Here is an 18703-nt window from a genome sequence, read left to right as displayed (position 1 = left end):
GAGTGGGGTAATGGGCCAGCGGTATAAAAGACCAGCGGTGGGACAGGTAGTCCCAAAGCACGCAGGTGAACCAGACAGGTGTGTCAAACAGGTAGCAGCAGACATGGAGAGGACCGGAGAAGACTCTACCGAGGCAGAACATCTCTCCAAGACGGAGCAACATCTTGGAGACACTCCCGAAGAAACCTTGGCGAACGCCGAGAACAGAGAAGAAGGTTAGTTCCTTAAGCTACTCTCTCCTTCAGAAGTTGTTACGTTCATGAATATGCAGGCGGAGTTACAGACCTGTAAAGTCTTCAAGTATCGATCAGTACGTAGTAAACTCTGGAAGAAGCGTAGTCAGCACACTTTCTTAAGTTTGTTCCAAGGAAATTATAGAATAACAAGGAAATTGACACTGAATCGTCTTATTGTTTCTAACGTTACATACAGGTATAGATATGTGAACAAAGTCTTACGCTGTGTGTCTAAACATATGCTATATGCTTTCCCAAACTATCGCTATAGCTAAGGTATCTTACAAACTACGGTGCTTACCTATTTTTAAGTTCCTACTTATTTCATAAGGCCAGGTCTTATTTTTGTTCATCATATTATAACTTATATGTCTATATTCCTACAAAATCTTTCCAAAGTCCACTCATAGAAACAGGTAAGAATGTGGTTTTTCTGTTCGCTGTGTGCGCATCACCTGTGGTGTGTCAGGATTTTGAGGGGGGTTACGGTTGACGCAGTGTTTCCCGTGGTTCAGTGGCCGCTGACTTTCTGAACGTTAGTCTAGTACCTGGTGGTAATGAGAGTAATATCCCCACACAATGGCCATCCCGGCCGCCGCCCGCATGCCCTAATCATCAACGGTGCAGCGGCGCTGAAAAAAAACAAACATTACCGTGTACGGTTTGCTCGCAAGCGGCTAGTTCCACCTGTCCTGACCGTGAGAAACGTCATCCCGGCTCGGTGGGCAGATTCCGGCCCGTGATAGTGACGTGCTCCCTTTTATATCGCTGGCGAAAGTAGCTTTATCACGAGCCCAATGGTTTCCGGGTTAGGGCCGACTGGCGATGAAAGATAGAGTGAAGCTATATTTCTTTCGGACGTATTCGGTAAATGCGGTCCACTTTACACCATCTATCAAGGAGCAGCGGTTAAAAGCATTGCTGAGATGAGGAAGGGCGATGCCTTTGTAATGTGGTCACTTTTTTACGTGTTGCGCGCGCGAGGCCGAACGCAAAGTCTACCTACCACGCAACTCCGCAACACAAGCACACACTGTGACCTATCCTTAGCTTCTCCGCTTTCTTTCAAGGCATCCAGTGCGATTTCATAGCGGCAAAACAGAAAATATTCTGGATGAGAAAATCTGTCTGACATTCACTACCACTCTATAGCACATTTTTGTCATACTTAAAGCGTTTGAAATATCCCAAAAACAATCTATGTGAAGTATCCTTTTATTTTTTGGTACCACTAATAATCAGAACCAGCCTACGATACGAAAAATCAGCCGTTTTCCATCAGTGACATCGCATTTGTACCTCACAGACATCAGTATGCTATGGGATAGGGTTGCTTTAACTTCCTACAATAAAAAATGACCAGCGAATTGATTTTGAAAATCCATTTTTACAGCCCTGAATTAACTTTGGGTGCCTTTTTAAGTTCTATTACATATACTTTGCATTTCTTACAATGATATTTAACAAATCGGTTATTGGTATGTGTTTTTTAAAAGATCTATATGATTGCTTCGTGATGTGATATAAACTCTCGGACTGATGAATTAGAATATTGATTTTGATAATAGAACGATATAATGTGCGAAACACAACAATGCAATGTCCGTTGACGCTTGTTTGAAAAGTAACGGTTTTTTTTTGCCATGTGTGTTCTACTTTGATATAATCGAGCGTAATATTTCGTTTTCAGAGAAAAAAGCAGAGTAAGATACAAAATATCATATTAATCACCACAAATGACTCTTGCGTAAAAACGTGAAAAAAGAAACTCCGCTTTGTTTCATGAAAAAAAATGTGCATTGAAATGTAGGAATGTAAAAAAAAAATGGAGAAAAATTGAATTTGAGAATACGGAAGAAGAAAATAGCATCAGAGTTTTGGAAGAAGTTCACAATCAAAGCATTGTTTTATTGCTATCCTATTTAAACAACACAACAGATATCTCAAAAGCAAGAAATATAATTCATGCCTATGTATACTCTTAAGGTTAACAGGTGGGAAAAATACTAGGTATACAAAGCCATACTCTTTGTGAATTGTGATAAAACGAGTGATGTCCTAGGTTAAACTTAAAGGCATCCAATGCAGTTACAGAACGACAAAACAAACAAAAATATGGTGGATATGGAAATCTGTCTGATATTGACATTTGCCATTTCTGCATATTTTTATTGTTTCATGCAACCAATTGAAAAAGAACATATGGGCTCAAGTATTTTAGATGAGTACAATATAGGAAGAAATTTACAAACATTACTTCAAATGTAACTTTTGTATGCCTCAATAGATACTTAGATCCTTTGCTGTATATGTAAATGTCACAGGGGAGATTGGAATCCAGGGGAGTAGTGTATGTATTTACGTATACAAACCCTGTGGATTGCGTGATACTTTTTATTTGGCTTGAAACGCTTTCGCATGAAGTTTTAGTCTTACGGTTAGTTAGTAGCCTCCACCAGACCTTTCTATGGGAATACAGATCGTAGAATTCGGCAAAAAGAGACTAAAATTGGCCAAGGGAGTCCGGCCGCGGGGAGGTAGTTTCAAACCTACAAGGCGGCCAAACTCCCCTGGCAAATATTCTCCTATATATAGCCAGCGTAGTTAGTCTGGTAGAGACTAGTTAGTTAGACAAATACATCTTTCGTCACCATCTTTAGAGAGTGCGAAGAATAAAGCCATTTGAAAAGATTGATCAGCCACGACCTGGACATTACGAAAGAAAGTGCCGTAAAACTTGTCCAGGCGCACTGAATATTCGTCCTGGGTCACGACGTGTGCTAAACGGCACCCCAGCGACCAGACTCAATCAACGGGTCGCATGTCCGCTCCTAGCGGGGCAATCGTCACCTCGCCCCGTAACGAATCCGTCTATGTCTCGGTCTACCTAATAACGAGGTCTTGATCGATGGCCTTGCTAACTCCTCTCCGTTTGAAGAATAACGGAAAATGACCTGGACTGTGACTGACGAAAAGTTCGCGCCCTTTCGCTGACCGCTAGTTCAGACAATCTGTAGTAAACATAGCCGCGCATTCAGAATCACAGGATTCCGACAGTGTCTTTCCGAGAGAATTTTAAGCTGAGTTGTCATAATTGACTTTACGACAGTCAATTCCTATTTTCAAACAAACCTGTAATGAGAGGCATTTAACAGTTAAATTATGCCGCTACAATCTGATATAATAAGCAATAATTAGTTATCAAGTATGATGCATAGGGTGATTTCGTCAAATTACAACATTAGTTATATTAGGTATGTTTAAGTGTGTGTTCAATATTCTCTTACCCATGGTGCTACACACTTTACATGGCACGACATTTTGAGTTATTTCTTAACATTTATTGTTGGCTTAAAATTTGCAAACGCCTTTTTAATGATTACAGTATTTATGTTCTTTTTATGTAACACTTAACCCTTGTGTGCTTTACGTAAAGCTACAAAATGTCAGAGTGCGGTGTTGGTGCGTTATTCCGAATGATGCTGACATTAAAACAACACCACAAAAGTTGAACCGCAAAATGTCAGCGTTGTCGGAAAACCAACCGTAGCCGAAGAGAGCTGTCTTCGCTAGTGACACCTCGTAAAGTTGTGCAAAGAGCTATCATCAAACTCTGTCAGCGCAGTCACCGAAAGAAAATAGAGCTGGTAATAAAGAGGAAGTCATCATAGCTGATAAATTGTGCGGCGTCAACTGGCGCTCTTTAAATTTCTTCCCACAGAGGTTTATTTGGCGGGGATGGGGTGCTGATTAGCGCCCCCACCGGCTGCTTTGTGTACTGCACAAATTGTGATGCTTGCAAAACGAAGCATCTTTGATCTTTCCTCTTCAAATCTTTCTTTTATTCTTCCTTTTCCGTTGATAGTAACTTTTTAGAAGCCATCCTTAAGATTTTATGTACTCTTTCTTTATGCTTCCACTATACTAGTAAAATGGCTTAAATTTTGGGCTTTTATATATATATATATCATGTACATTTCTTGAGCCTCCCTTGTCGTAGATACTAAATGATGCAAAACCAATGCAAGTTTGTGTTAATCATTCAGTGAATCATTGAGCATTTTAAAGGCATCAAATGTAATTTCATGTAAAATTGAATCTTCGAAGTCAATTTCTTTTAATGCAGTAAGTTGAATCAGCCCTCTCTCATAGTATACTGATATCTGTGAGGCAAAAATACGATGCAATTGAAAACGGTTGCTTGTTTTGCATCGTAGGCTGGTAGTGTCAAAAGTAAAAGAGACCCCTCACGTTGCAAATGTTTTGGACTTAAAATGGCTTTGTTGAATTTTGGGTTTTTATAATACAAACAAACATACAACTATAGACTAAGCGAAAATCTCTGTACTTCGAAATTGTTTCCCTTCTCCCCGCTCTGACCAATGTGTCTGTGACATTGTCAGTTGAAAGATTCCCTCCGTATTCCCTTTCTTCATGCTTCCACAATACTAGTAAGATGGCTTAAATTTTGGGCTTTTGTATCATATTGTATCAAAGTAACAACCACAACGTTAGATTAAGCGAAAATCTATGCCCCTCGAAATTGTTTTCCTTAATACTCCGTGTGTACCCGCTCTGATCAATGTTTCTTTCATTCCTCCTTTCCGGTGATATTCTTTTTCTTTGTGCTTCCACGCAATGCTAGTAAAATGGCTTTGTTGAATTTTGGGCTTTTATAATAGTCATACGAACGTACAACTATAGATTAAGCGAAAATCTCTGCACCTCGAAATTGTTTTCCTTTCTCCCACTCTGATGAATGTTTCTTTCATTCCTCCTTTTCCGGTAATATTAACCATTCAGATTTTATATATTCTCTTTCGTAATGCTTCTACGCAATGCTAGTAAAATGACTTTGTTGAATTTTGGGCTTTTATAATAGTCATACGAACGTACAACTATTGATTAAGCGAAAATCTCTGTACCTCGAAATTGTTTTCCTTAATTCTCCTTGTGTACCCGCTCTGACCAATGTTTCTTTCATTCCTCCTTTTCCAGATTTTATATTCTCTTTCTTTATGCTTCCACGCAATGCGAGTAAAATGGCTTTGTTGAATTTTGGGTTTTTATAATACAAACAAACATACAACTATAGACTAAGCGAAAATCTCTGTACCTCGAAATTGTTGTCCTTCTCCCAGCTCTGATCAATGTGTCTCTGACATTGTCAGTTGAAAGATTCCCTCCGTAATTCTCTTTCTTAATGCTTCCACAATACTAGTAAGATGGCTTAAATTTTGGGCTTTTGTATCATATTAATAGTAAGTATCATACAAAGTAACAACCACCACTATAGATTAAGCGAAAATCTCTGCACCTCGAAATTGTTTTCCTTAATACTCCGTGTGTACCCGCTCTGATCAATGTGTCCGTGACATTGTCAGTTGAACGATCCCCGCCGTAATTCCCGCGAAGCACCCCCACAAATCACCCCCAACCCGCCCGGCTGCTCGCCCGCCCCCCACCCACTTCTCCGCCTCATTATCCTGGTAATTGGGCGGTGGAAAGTTTCGCCTGTAACGGGCGCGAGATGTGATCACGTCTGCACCGTGACGAATCCATCCTGCACCACTTTAATCATCGCATTCATCATGGACAAATTAGCCTTTTTGACGTCCCCACGAATGGAAGTTGGCGGCGAAATGTGGCAACGTTACGGGGGAGTTTGCGCCACGGGCCCTCCATCTTCCCGCGAGTTGTGAAGTGCGTGACATGTGGCGACGGACGCGCGTTGATGCGCCCAAGAAAATAAAACAAAAAGTTATTGGTCCTGGATCGACCATAAACATCGAGATGTCATCTCGATAGAAATCATTTTGTCTACACAAGTTTATATTCGGATAGGATCAACATTGACAACCGATTTTGAAGGATTTTTGAAACGATTTGGAACTAGCTACGTACAACAGGAGTATGGCAACGATTCTCTTCAATAACGAACAAAGCGTTGCGTTTTCACGTAAACAATTGCCGATTTTGATGACGCAGAAAAATGACCAAATATTTCGCAAGGCCACTCAAGCGCGTCATTTTTTCTGCTAAAAACGATTATTATGCAATGTGAATTGTATATATGAATATATCTACAAAAATATAGCTTGTCATTGACAAATCTAGACCACAAGAAAATAAGCTATACATATCTTCAATCTTTAGTAAACTAAGTACAGAAGAACGTAAGTTTAAAAGGGACGCTAGAAATCAAACCGTTTAGAAAAAACGTTAACTAAAAAAAAACACACGATGCCATGTGTCCAACGAAAAGACCAAATGTACCATATGGCTGACAGTACATATATGTACATGCATGTGAAAGATCAACGATACAAAATCCCACGTCATCAGTCAATATTCCCATATATTTACGGATTTGTAAAGGAGGCGTAAAGATATTGAATATATTTACGTCGTATTTAAGCGCACTGAAAGGTGACGGAATTGCCTTTCACTCAGCAGCCTTTACGAAGTCGTAAAGTCTACTGAAATATTTTCTCACCATTAATACTTCTTTACATATAGCGGAAAGTTTGCTTAAATCTCTGTTTTCATGCTATGCCCCGTCCGTTGTTTTTGCATCGCCACTCATGACCTGCAGGTATTCTACTCTCCAAGCAGAAGTTTGGCTTCTGCTTTGTTCTGGCCAAGGAGCTTGAAGACGTGCTTTTAAACGTTTTTATCTTATCGCGGCTTCCAAGGCTTTTTGTGGCGGTGCCTTTTTTTCACCAGTCAAACTACGGTAGCGTATATGTTTGTTTGTTTGTTTATTTATTTATTTACTATCTCCATTCGTGTTCACAATTCACACTACTCTTCCTGGAGTCGGCAACATATGATACAATAGATAAATAAAATTTCTTTTAATGCAGTAAGTTGAATCAGCACTCTCTCATAGTATACTGATATCTGCGAGGCAAAAATACGATGCAATTGACAGATTTCCTCATCCAGAATATTATTGTTCTGCCGTCTAACAAGGACTGGCAGGTAGATGATAGGCAATCGGTCCCCTGGGGACGAGAGTACACTACTACGGAACATCTGAACACCCCTGTTGTGGGGGGGGGGGCAATAATACATTAATGACTACTTTGGGACCAGTGAGGGAAGACTGGGGGCCGGAGGAGCGGCCACGTGTCGGTGATAATCACCCCGCGGTGCTGTTCACACCTCCGCTATGTACAACACCTGCTGACCCGGATGGACGGCCGCCATTTGCAATATGGCGTCTGGCGGGGTCAAGTGGAGGTCACGCAGGTCACCGGAACAGATGCAGGGGTTTAACCTGGCTTTATACCGTTACTCCTAATATCTTCACCTTCTCTGTAACGTTAACAACGGTTTTCAAGAAGAACGCTGTGGAACCGGTGTTGAATATAGAAATTCACATTTGTGGTAGGATCAAATATGGCTTTTGCCCACACAACCACCTGCTTGACACAACCCACACTTTTTGACATGGAACTGTTAAATCTGTCCTTGCACGAGAAGCCTAACCTCAACCAGGCCTTTCTACGGGAATACGGATCGTAGAATTCAGCAAAAAAAAGAGAGTAAAATTGACAAAGGGAGTCCGGCCTCGGGGAGGTAGTTTCTTTCCCCTCTGCGGCCAATCAAACCTACAAGGCGGCCAAACTCCCCTGGCAAATATTCTCCTATATACAGCCAGCGTAGTTAGTCTGGTAGAGACTAGAGAAGCCTAGCTTTCCTCCAAATCTATATTTAAACCGAAAAAGGCAAGACTAGACAGAAATCATCACAGCACTTTCTCATGAGGACATATTCAGCTTCCTCTCTCCCAGATGTGTGAAAAGGGGACACGCTGGAAACAATGATGATGTTTATGACATGATAATGCCCCTTTCTTTGTGTCTTTACGGAGACAGAAGTCATTTTCATCTCCATTAAATGTCCATCTGCCACGTTTGGTGAGCACGAAGACACAGAGGTACATCTGCGATCATTGTCCTAAATTCTACGGGCTGTATTGTCATGGATGTGTTGATATCCGCCCCCATCAGCATAGGAATACACAGTGCTTTGACTCATCATCACCCCTTTTAGTGACAGGAGTAAAGTCACTAAAGACATCCATTGCAATTTCAGGGAGGCAGAACAAAAAAAAATATTCTGGATGAGGAAATCTGTCTGATATTGACATTTACTGTCATTTCTTATATCACATTTTATACATCTTTTCATACTTTATGCGTTTGAAATAAGCCTAAAAGAAGCTACGCGAGGAGAGCCTTTATTTTTTAGTACCACCAATAATTAGCTAGAACCAGCCTACGATACAAAACAAGCGACCTTAGTTTTACTTTAGTGGGAGCGCGCGCATTTTTCCTCACATATATCAGTATACTATGAGATAGAACTGATTCAACATTCTACACCTGAAAAAATGACAAGAAAATGAATTTAAGTTTGAAAATCCTGTTTTGTTGCTCCGAAATCGCTTTGGGTGCCTTTAACGTCCATTTCTTTTGGTGTGGTTGTTATGATTTTTCATCAACGCTTTTACTTGGCTAAGTTTTGATATACTTTACTTCAGTCAACTTGATTTCCCCCTTTTTTTTAGCCCCTAAAGACATTTTATTCACCTCATCACAAACGGATTTGCTCCCCGACATGACTTTTTGAACTTGTTTTGAAATTTTGTGGTATTTATAGTCTATTGCTTCGTGTACGTGTTAATTGTAAAAACACACAGAAATGTCAATCTGTGTTGTCAGTGAATGTTAAAATCCAAAGTATTGACTTTAATATTTACTTTCATCACAATAACCCCAAAGGCAATCTTATGCTAACAATTTTACGATCTAAGAAAAGGTGAAACTTTATTATCAAACACACATCATACCTGAAACTGCACTCTGAGTAGAACACTCGATAGATTAACAAATCTCAGCTTTTTGTTTGGTCCATAAGGCCCTTAATTTTATGGATGACATCCTCTGAAGACCCCCAAACTAGTGCGTGCGGGCGAAAAAAAAATTCCAGCCAAAAATAAAAATGCTACTAAACCACAGGAATACAAAGCTGGTATTGTGAATTTGCGGCAGTACTTAGCGATGTATACGACAAGCCGGCACATGCTGGCTTTTTGCGGAATTTATGAATCGGCACTGTACGTATGTACTGAGTTCTTGAGTCGTGGAGCTTCGGTAGCCTGGGTGCCGTCCTCCAGGGTTACCACCGGCTCCGTATGTCGCTAACTACCATGGACTACCCAGGCCTAGAGCCAGGCCAGAGCCTCGGTGGACAAGATTTTTTTTTTTTTAGAACAGGCGAAAAATACGATACAATATGCACACATGGAATATGTTGCAAGTGAATGTGATGGTTAGTAGTTGTGCTTGTAGCCAGCTTAACATCTCTGGCATCTCAGAAAACATGTTTTCTTTTAGCTTCAGTTGTACATCCATTCTCCGTAATCCTTGGGTTTTAGTTGTCGTTGGCGCTGGCTAGCACTTGCTCCTTCCAAACGTCCCCAGTAAAGCCACTCTGGCAATGATGAAGCTGCTGTGCCTCCGGGAAGGTAAACCATTAGCGCGATCTGATTGACTCTAAGTTGGCGAGAGTGACACGGGCTGACTTCATTTTCCCCCAACGCATCAATATACAACTTCGTTAGGCGTAATTCGTAATAGTTATCATTATCATGATAAATGGTGGGTTCTGTGCGCCAGGGTAACTCCCGGGGTGAGGGCTTCTGTCAGCCGAGCAGACGGTAACTAGGCGTGACCATGTAGGGTAGTTTGGAACGCCGAGAGGGGGGGGGGGGGGGGGTACAGGTACGAGACAACTCTGGGAGCAATTGGCTAGCCTCCATTGCATGCCAAAAACTGGGTTTTTTTGGGGTCTTCGGGATCTTTTATGTGCTATTTTCTGATTGCATATAGACAACATAGCCGGCCTGATTGAATCACCCTAGAATTACCCCCGTTTTTTTTTAACTGGGCTAATCAGAAAAGAGCCGAAGACCACCAAACCCCCAGTTCTATAAGCCTGCTACGGAGGCTAGCAATTGGCCAGGTGCGGTCAAAGCTGGTGTGTTACGTCGAGGCAACACACTGCCATTGTACATTTTCTATATCACAGCCAAAAAGCTTAAATAAAACCATTCTAAAAGCCTGTATGACAAAAAAAAAACGCATTGGGGTATCTGCCGGCGCCCATTCTACCTTCATGCCAAATCTTATTTGTCCCCAAAATGAAGGAGTTGAATCAATTTAAAGAAATGGCAGGAGGAGAAGAAGAAGAAGGAGAAGAAACATGAGGAAAAACAATATGTCTTCACCACATAGCAGTCTGACCAGATTTTAGGCCACGCCTACTTTTCAAGACGAATCGAATCAAATTTGAGTTAAATTTGAGTCAAGTTTGACTGACAACAATGTTTGGAACAATGCTGATCTTCTCCCAACCGCCAGCCGACCAGTGCACAACCGTGTCCGAACTTCCCGTCCAGTCCCGAATGTATTTTGAAACATTAATTGGGCTGGTGCAGCCGACCTGTAGCCGACCTCACCGAACACCAGCCAACCACACTCGATCTTACTCCCGACCAACTCCCAATCATGGTTGTGAGGAGTTCGGCAGTGTTCGGCTGTGTGTGGGCGCCACTCCCGCGCCCAGCCGCCGTATTCAAGACGTCGCTTCTTCACGGCAAGATTTATGTCCTCTCATCTTCGTTCCTTGTTAGGCATTAGACACTAAAGGGGGAAATCTACCGTGCAAACACTGTATATCAGCACGTCACCCGTGCACGAGGCCCAATTATCAGGTGCTCACCCCTTTTCTCACTGTTTTTCCTGGGGATTAACCACCGCACGAGCTTGCCCCGTGATTGATGAGGTTCTCCTTGGGACCCCTATGGGACCGGCGCCCGAGGCTTGCCGTTCTCCGCTTCGGTAGCCCCGCGTGGGGATGATCGATGACACCACTTAAGACTTGCCAGCGTCGAAGGCAATTAGTCAACTCCAAATGACCTTTTCCCATCCCAAAATTCCTCGTTAGCGGGACGGGAGACTAGTTTGCGCGGCGGATAGATGAATATTTATCGGCGACTGACGCTTGCTGATGGAGATTATAATTGTCGTCGAGTCATCCTTCGTATTGCATACGCATATGTTTTCCCAACGAAAACAAATGTCAGGGTGGATTGAACGGAATGAACTCATCAGGAAAATACATTAAATTTAGATTGCGCCATCGTCGGCTGTCAGGAGCTAACGTCGTCTTGTCGGGGGTAAAATGATGAGATGTACCTATGCCGTACACAGGTCCATAAGTAAAGTACTCAGTAATGTTAATGTGGTGTATATATATTCCACGGGGGGAGGGAACATAGCTTGGCATGAGTATACGTTATCCTTTCGCCAATAACACGATGTTTTCTCAGTGTGTTCAAGTTTAAATGGAAATTGGGACGATGAAAGTTAAAAAGATTTATCTCATAGAACTTGAATAACACATTTAAGTACACAGTGAGATGTGACAACCCCTGAATGGTATACATAGGCAAATTCATTAAAGAATTCTCTAGATGTTAGAAAATCCTCCAATGATGGTAAAAGATCTTTGTCTTCTATTTCTTACGACTCCCTACATGTTAGCCAAATAAGCAAAAGCAACAGACGACGAAATATCTTAAGTAATACGTCGTCTTAAATCAGGTGTCTTGAAACTTTCTTAAAGACACAAGTCACCACGTCCTCTTGGCGTCTAAGAAAGCCACTTGTCTTCTTGATGAATGAAAATCATCACGAAGTTCGCTCCAGGAAATGTTAAAGTAAGAAGAGGCTTATGGAACGAAAGGTCAATGTGTGAACTTGGCTTTGTTGTTTGGTAGTGAGTATTAAACTGTCAAGCCGTTGTCAGTTTCCTAATCTCTCGAAATACAAGTCATTAATAAGCTTGACGTGATGTTTGATTACTTCCTCGTGGATTCAAACAGCCGAGTTAAGATCGCTTTTGAAAATTCAACACCCAACTGAGCGTAGCTGGGAACATATGCTTTCCCATGTATCTACTGAGATTTGTTCTTGTTGCTAAGGCCATGTTGAGTTGATTATATGGATGACATCCGCGCGCGCATGAATTTTCGGCCGTTTCCAAAAAAAAAAGTTTTCAACCAGACTGTAAATCGTACAAAACAGTTGCAAAATGAGCAAAAATATACCATAAGTTACAAAAAAAATTGATAAAAACTATACCAATGTCGTAGAATGCCAAAATCAAACGAAAAAAGACGAAATTGTAAAGAAATGAACTTGAAGACTAGATTATTCGCTAAACCATATTCTGTGCCATTTGCTCAACCCTCATGACCACGTAGCTTTCATAATGAAAAGAACTTTTTTTTTTGCAAAACTTTTTTTATTCGCACGCGCGCATCAGTTTTGGGGCTCCCGGAGGATGTCATCCATATAATCAAATCAACATGGCCTAAGTACTGTATACATCTATGCTTCACTAAAACATTACACAAAACTTTATACTTTTCAGAAAAAGACTACAAAGGGCAATAGAAATAGATGAATACACGGAACAATGGCAATTTCTTAAATGATAATCATCTCTGTAACTCCCTAGACGTTACAAAATCCATATTTGTTCCTTATGTATAATTATTTACGATTATGTATTAAAAGAAATATATTTAGATTTACCATAGTTGTGGAAAGATTGACCCGGCCCATGCATACAATACGGTAGCAATAGAAGTACTAAGAGTATTGATGCTAGTAGTATACTACTAGTTTTCCAAGTCCATTAAGATGTTGTTATTCTTAATAAATGAGATTTGGACACGTTGTTTTCCAAGTTCATTCAGATGTCGTCTTCCTTAGAAAAATGAGACTTGGAGACGTTGTTTTCCAAGTTCATTAGATGTCGTTATCCTTAGAAAAATGAGGCATGGAAACGTTGTTTTCCAACTTCATTTAGATGTCGTTATCCTTAGAAGAAAGAAACTTGGAGACGTTGTTTTCCAACTTCATTTAGATGTCGTTATCCTTAGAAAAAGAAGACTTGGATACGTTGTTTTCTAAGTTCATTTAGATGTCGTCTTCCTTAGAAAAAGGCGACTTGGAGACGTTGTTTTCCAAGCTTATTTAGATGTCGTTATCCTTAGAAAAAGGAGACGTGGAGACGTTGTTTTCCAAGTTCATTTAGATGTCGTTATCCCTAGGAGAAGGAGACTTGGAGACGACCCCTAACTCTATCGTCTGGTCTGGCCTTTCCAGCGACAGACTTATACGTCTGTGTGTCGTTAATGAGAGCTGAAATGATGGTATCATCGACTAGTTCCACTTCACTTAAAGGGCAACATCCCCCAGAATTAATGGGCGCTGCCAACCTGCTCTCCCCGTGACGTGAGACGGATGACCGCCGCGGTCATTACCGGGAACGGCCGCTCTGCTGCCGGCCGGGGGCTTGACCGTGAAGCGGGCATAATAAAAGGGCCAGAATTTTCTAAATACCAACGACAAGCTGGGGACTTGGGGATGGGCAAAACTCGGTATCCGTCATCTTCATAAGTATCGGATCATGACAACACCAATCAAATAAAGAACAGCGTTTTGTCAGGACTACAACGTTATAGCTCAAGTATTAAACTCAAGTATAGAAATTGAAAAATTCGTTATTTAGCCAGATAATCAGTGAATGTTTTAGTACAAGATTACAGGCCAAATCTGTGATCAAACTGAAGTCTAGAATCGAAATTGAAGAATACGTTATTTAGCCAGATAATTAGTGAATATTTTAGACTATTCAAGGAAAGGAAAGAATCCGACTTAATTCTATTCTGAATATCCGACTGTGCCAGTTTTCTTGGACATACATGAAAACTCCAAAGTTAAGAATATTACGGCATAATTAATGCGTATGCTCAATAGGGTGTGAAAAAGATTTAGAAGAGCGCTAGAGAACTTCTCGTACTTTTAGTACTGTTTCATGTTCCATATAAAGATAATGGAAATGAAAGCTCATATTCGAGAGACTGATATCGATTCTTTAGATTCTTATAGCAACATAGTCATTTTTCTGAACACAACACTGTGTTAAAGTTTGAGGGTTTAGCATCAGTCCAATTTAAGTGGCCAAGGGTTTCCAATTATTTGAGTCGCACATCAGACAAAGTGGCGCTGCACTCAAACATGTTGTACAACTTATTCTGCCATCGCCACTTCCATATAAATAGTAGATATTTTTCCTAGCCTCTACCAGGCTTCGGGAGGCGACTGGAAAGAGTAGAAATTGGTCAAAGAGAGAGATACATGTAACATTTTGCCGCATTGTACTTTCTAGCGTTTGCTTTCCAAATGTTACCTTTCTAGTTATGTTTCCTCTTCTTCTCCAAACCATTAAGGTCAATGACCTGAACCGGAGTCTGTCACCATGGTAACTGGTGTTGGGTTACATCATGTCGCAATTTTATAGCAGGAGGGATTGGGACTCCGGTCAACATATAAATGAATGTTTTTGAGTAAGAATTAACAGAGCAGACCATACGCGAAGGTAACTATTTTTCATTTGTTTTACAAATATTACTTTTCTAGTTTTAAAAGCGTGTCTTGTTTTTTCTAGACCAGGGTCCGAGGCCGTTGCCCCCTCCCGTTCGGCGGTACCGCACAGCCTTCAGTCGGGAGCAGACAGCGAGGCTGGAGAAGGAGTTCCACCGGGACAACTACCTGTCACGCCCGAGGAGATGTGAGCTGGCGGCCGCTCTTAATCTACCGGAGACAACCATCAAGGTAAATGTGACCAGGCTTCAACAAAAATAAAAAAGAAAGAAAGAAAAAAAGACGAAAGACGAAATGTTAGGAAGAAAGAACACAGGAAAGGACAAGAAAGACACCGAATAGTATAAGACAAGAAAGAATAAAAAAAACAAAGAAAACTGTTGCGTTACCTTATACTATATAGTTAAACTGACTTTTTGAAAACGTCGAATCTTTTATGGTGTACAATTGGATCACCAAATTAATGCTTTCAGTGATATTTGTATATGAAAATGTAATTAAAAAGCTGATAAGTCACGAAAATCCCCATAAAATTTTCATTATTTCCGCACACCGTGGCACTATATTGATTGGTATTGCATTATTTGCTTGAACTACAGGGAGAACTCTTGACTATGTGACCGCAGTGTTAGAATAATACCCACCTGAAGTCTGCATTTTGCAGAGACATTTTTAATATTGCAGAAGAAAAAATTAAGCGACCTGCATTATCCTGCAATGTCGCAGACTAAAAAATCAAGCCAGGGGTTCAATGGTGGTATGATATTGTTTGAGAGCTTTTGTGTTTAAGTAATCTTGCATGTATTTTTGGACTTAGATGTGAAATATTTCCCCACATACAACTGTGTATATGCCATGGGTTTAGGTCCGCACTTATATGCGTGTATTTGCAGAAAGTATTTCAGAATTGCAGAACAAAATTTTGGCATTCTGCAATATTGCAGAACAGTGAAAAAAAAGGATTTCGACCACTGGAACGGACTGGTAACTTCTAGTAACTCTTTCTCTCCTTCTCTCCATTTTTCCAGGTGTGGTTCCAGAATCGTCGAATGAAGGAGAAGCGTCAGAGGATGGCGTCCTGGCCTCACCTGACGGACCCCGCGATGTCTCACCTGTGGTTCGGCGCGAAACAGCCGGGCCTTGCCCCCACGCCGGCTTCAGGCTCCCCCCTAAACCGACCCCGTACCCCTCCCCCTTCCGCAGTCCGTTAGAAACTATGCTGGGGAGTCCGTACTTCCGTTTCCCCACCCCAGCAGAAATGTTGTTCCACGCCAGTAGACACGCCCCTCTCTACCCGGACCCTGCCCTCCCCTTCACCGACACATATGGACTCTTCCGTGACCACCCTCTCTTGTCGTCTTCACTGCCTGCCATGAGAGCGGAGTTTCCCAAACTGGACGGTTTCACTACGGCAGAGGGGTTCTCCCTCTTCCAGAAAGCCAAGCAAGCAGAACAGAAGGACATGTCGAGGTGAACAGCCGTTTTTTCAGACGTTTCAGAACTCAAGCAAACCTACTACATGTACCACTGAAGCGTAGATGTTGTATTCTTCTTTGTTGTATTTCAGGACAAGTTGAATGCATGTACACTGTGCTACCAGGATTTTGCCAATGCTTTATGCAAGTTTCGACAAATGCTGAAGTAAAGTAAGACCCATAAAGTACATTCAGCATGCATATGTCACAAAATGATACTACTCTAGACTATAAACTGGCAAAATGTTATTTGTGGCGTTGTATGATGATATGCAAGGAAAAACGAAAAGGCATCACAAAAACGAGAGGACAGAAGAAAGTGTATGTATCATGTTTTACGTTTTTCTGTCTTGAATGTTTTTTTAATCGGAATAAACCATGAGAAAGAAGTCAAAGCGAAAACTGAAACCTAAAAGGTATGAAAAAGAAAGATTAAGAAAATAATGGACATGATCTTCCCGGTTTATGACGTAAATAACAATATTGGTCTGATTGAAAATATGGATTATCAGTGCATTTTAAGAAATATCATATTCCACGTCGATGATGTATATAGATATATGACTGTATACCGATGTTCATTTTCAGATGTCTTTCTACATGTATAGCAATGTTGTTCTGGGTATAGTATATATACAAGCTGATGAATAAAACATTAAACTGTCCAAATGCCCCTTGTACTTTTTGTCCCAATCAATTAGACAATGGCAATAACAGATATTAGATAAGTCATTCCAATGTTTTTGGTTAAAGTAAAATGGCTTAAGTCATTCCATATTACTTTAGGGTAAGTTGATATGATAATTTTCATTATTTTTTTTTTACCATTAGGCCACACCATCTTAATTTGTTGCTTCTCGGATCTTTTCAGAAAAAAAAAATGAAGCGACAGGGCAAAAAAAAAAACAGGCCAAGGNACCCCATGATAGCCGGAAATGTTACAATATGAGCCATGAAGTCAACATACCAGGCTGGTTTATAACTAAAACAATAGATTTTGAACTTTTAATGAAACAAAGTTGCATTGTTACATTGAAAAACTAGGAAGGAAAGGACTTTCTCTTCAACGTACCGTTGGGGCCAAAATATGTCTTTCATTGAGCATTTTGTAGTTGATTTTGAACTTAAAAAAATCTTTTTTTTGCAAATAGGAAAAGAATGGGCAGGGCGAATCCAAGAAACAACAAATTAAATTGGTGTGGCCTTACAAATGGCAATTTTATCGACACAGCGAAGTATTGAAAGGAGTGACATTGCGTAGTACCTCAACACGCGAGAGTCATTCAGCACCAAGGACAGGGAAGTGTCAGGATGAGAGAGTTGTGTTCAACCCCTCACAACACGCGAGAGTCATTCAGCACCAAGGACAGGGAAGTGTCAGGATGAGAGAGTTGTGTTCAACCCCTCACAACACAAGAGAGTCATTCAGCACCAAGGACAGGGAAGTGTCAGGATGAGAGAGTTGTGTTCAACCCTTCACAACATATGAGAGTCGTTAAATACAACAGGAAAGGCCATACGATTTAGGAAGATTTACCACATTTGTGGAAGGATGATCAGAGGTGACTATCGCCTTTTCAAGATGTCAAACCTGAGACCAGACTGTAAGGTTTGAACCACTCACACCGGGAAGGACCCCTACTCTTTTTGACAAGTGTGGTGGGATCTTCAGCGTGCTCAAGGTGTGGCGTCCCTTAAACATGGGACCCATGGCTTTACGCCCTATCTGAGAGACTGTCCCTAACAGAAGCTAAGCTCTAATTTACACCTGAGTCAAGTGAGGAAAATGATGTGTAAAGCTCTTCGGTATTGAGTTTATGAATGAAGATAATGTTATAAGCATATAGTATTATGGTCTGAAGAGTTAGCGTGACGGCGAGTTACTAGTAGATATAAGAATTCAATAACCTAAGCCAAAGATTCGCGCTGTCAGAAATAAAACGACTAAAAAAAATGGCCAGCTAAAACCGGTACTTTATTTTGCAGACAGGACGTTTTGTTTGATTTAGTTGATTCATTTTGATTTGTACACCAGCCTACTATGTACCCTTGTCATTTCTTATTATTATTATTACTTTGTTTTATTGTATCCTTTTATGTGTGAGGAGAGGGCTGAGATAAGTTTTATAACTTTTTGCCTCATCCTCGGAAAATAAATGTGAATAAAATAAATAAAAACCGGTACAAAATTCAACACGACATTGACAACGATAACCGAATCTCTTTCGAATTCCTTGCGTCGGTCATCCTTTTCCTCTACCCCTACCGGTATCGGCAGACTTGTCACACGCCATTTCATATCCCACTTGCCATATTCTTAGCCTCCGTAGCAGGCTTATAGAACTGGGGGTTTGGTGGTCTTCGGCTGTTTTCTGATTAGCCCTGTTCTAAAAAAAAACGGGGGTAATTCAACCAGGCCGGCTATGTTGTCTATATGCAATCAGAAAATAGCACATAAAAG

The 18703-nt window shown here is 40.9% G+C and overlaps 1 protein-coding gene across 1 annotated transcript; it reads left to right on the top strand.

Moving 5' to 3' along the window:
• The first annotated feature begins 71 nt into the window (after window positions 1-71).
• On the top strand, window positions 72-16289 carry LOC109475785 (homeobox even-skipped homolog protein 1-like). Its single transcript, XM_019776545.1, is given in 4 exon segments — window positions 72-215; window positions 14832-14998; window positions 15796-15907; window positions 15910-16289. Coding segments are annotated over 4 exon segments (723 nt in total). The 5' UTR covers window positions 72-103; the 3' UTR covers window positions 16242-16289.
• The last annotated feature ends 2414 nt before the right edge of the window (window positions 16290-18703 follow it).

The sequence above is a fragment of the Branchiostoma belcheri genome, unplaced genomic scaffold (assembly GCF_001625305.1).
Source record: "Branchiostoma belcheri isolate BF01 breed outbred unplaced genomic scaffold, Haploidv18h27 scaffold35, whole genome shotgun sequence".
Classification (NCBI taxonomy): Eukaryota; Metazoa; Chordata; class Leptocardii; order Amphioxiformes; family Branchiostomatidae; genus Branchiostoma; species Branchiostoma belcheri.
The sequence above is the reverse complement of the archived record's forward strand: the minus strand, read 5'-3'. Positions and strand labels throughout refer to the sequence as shown.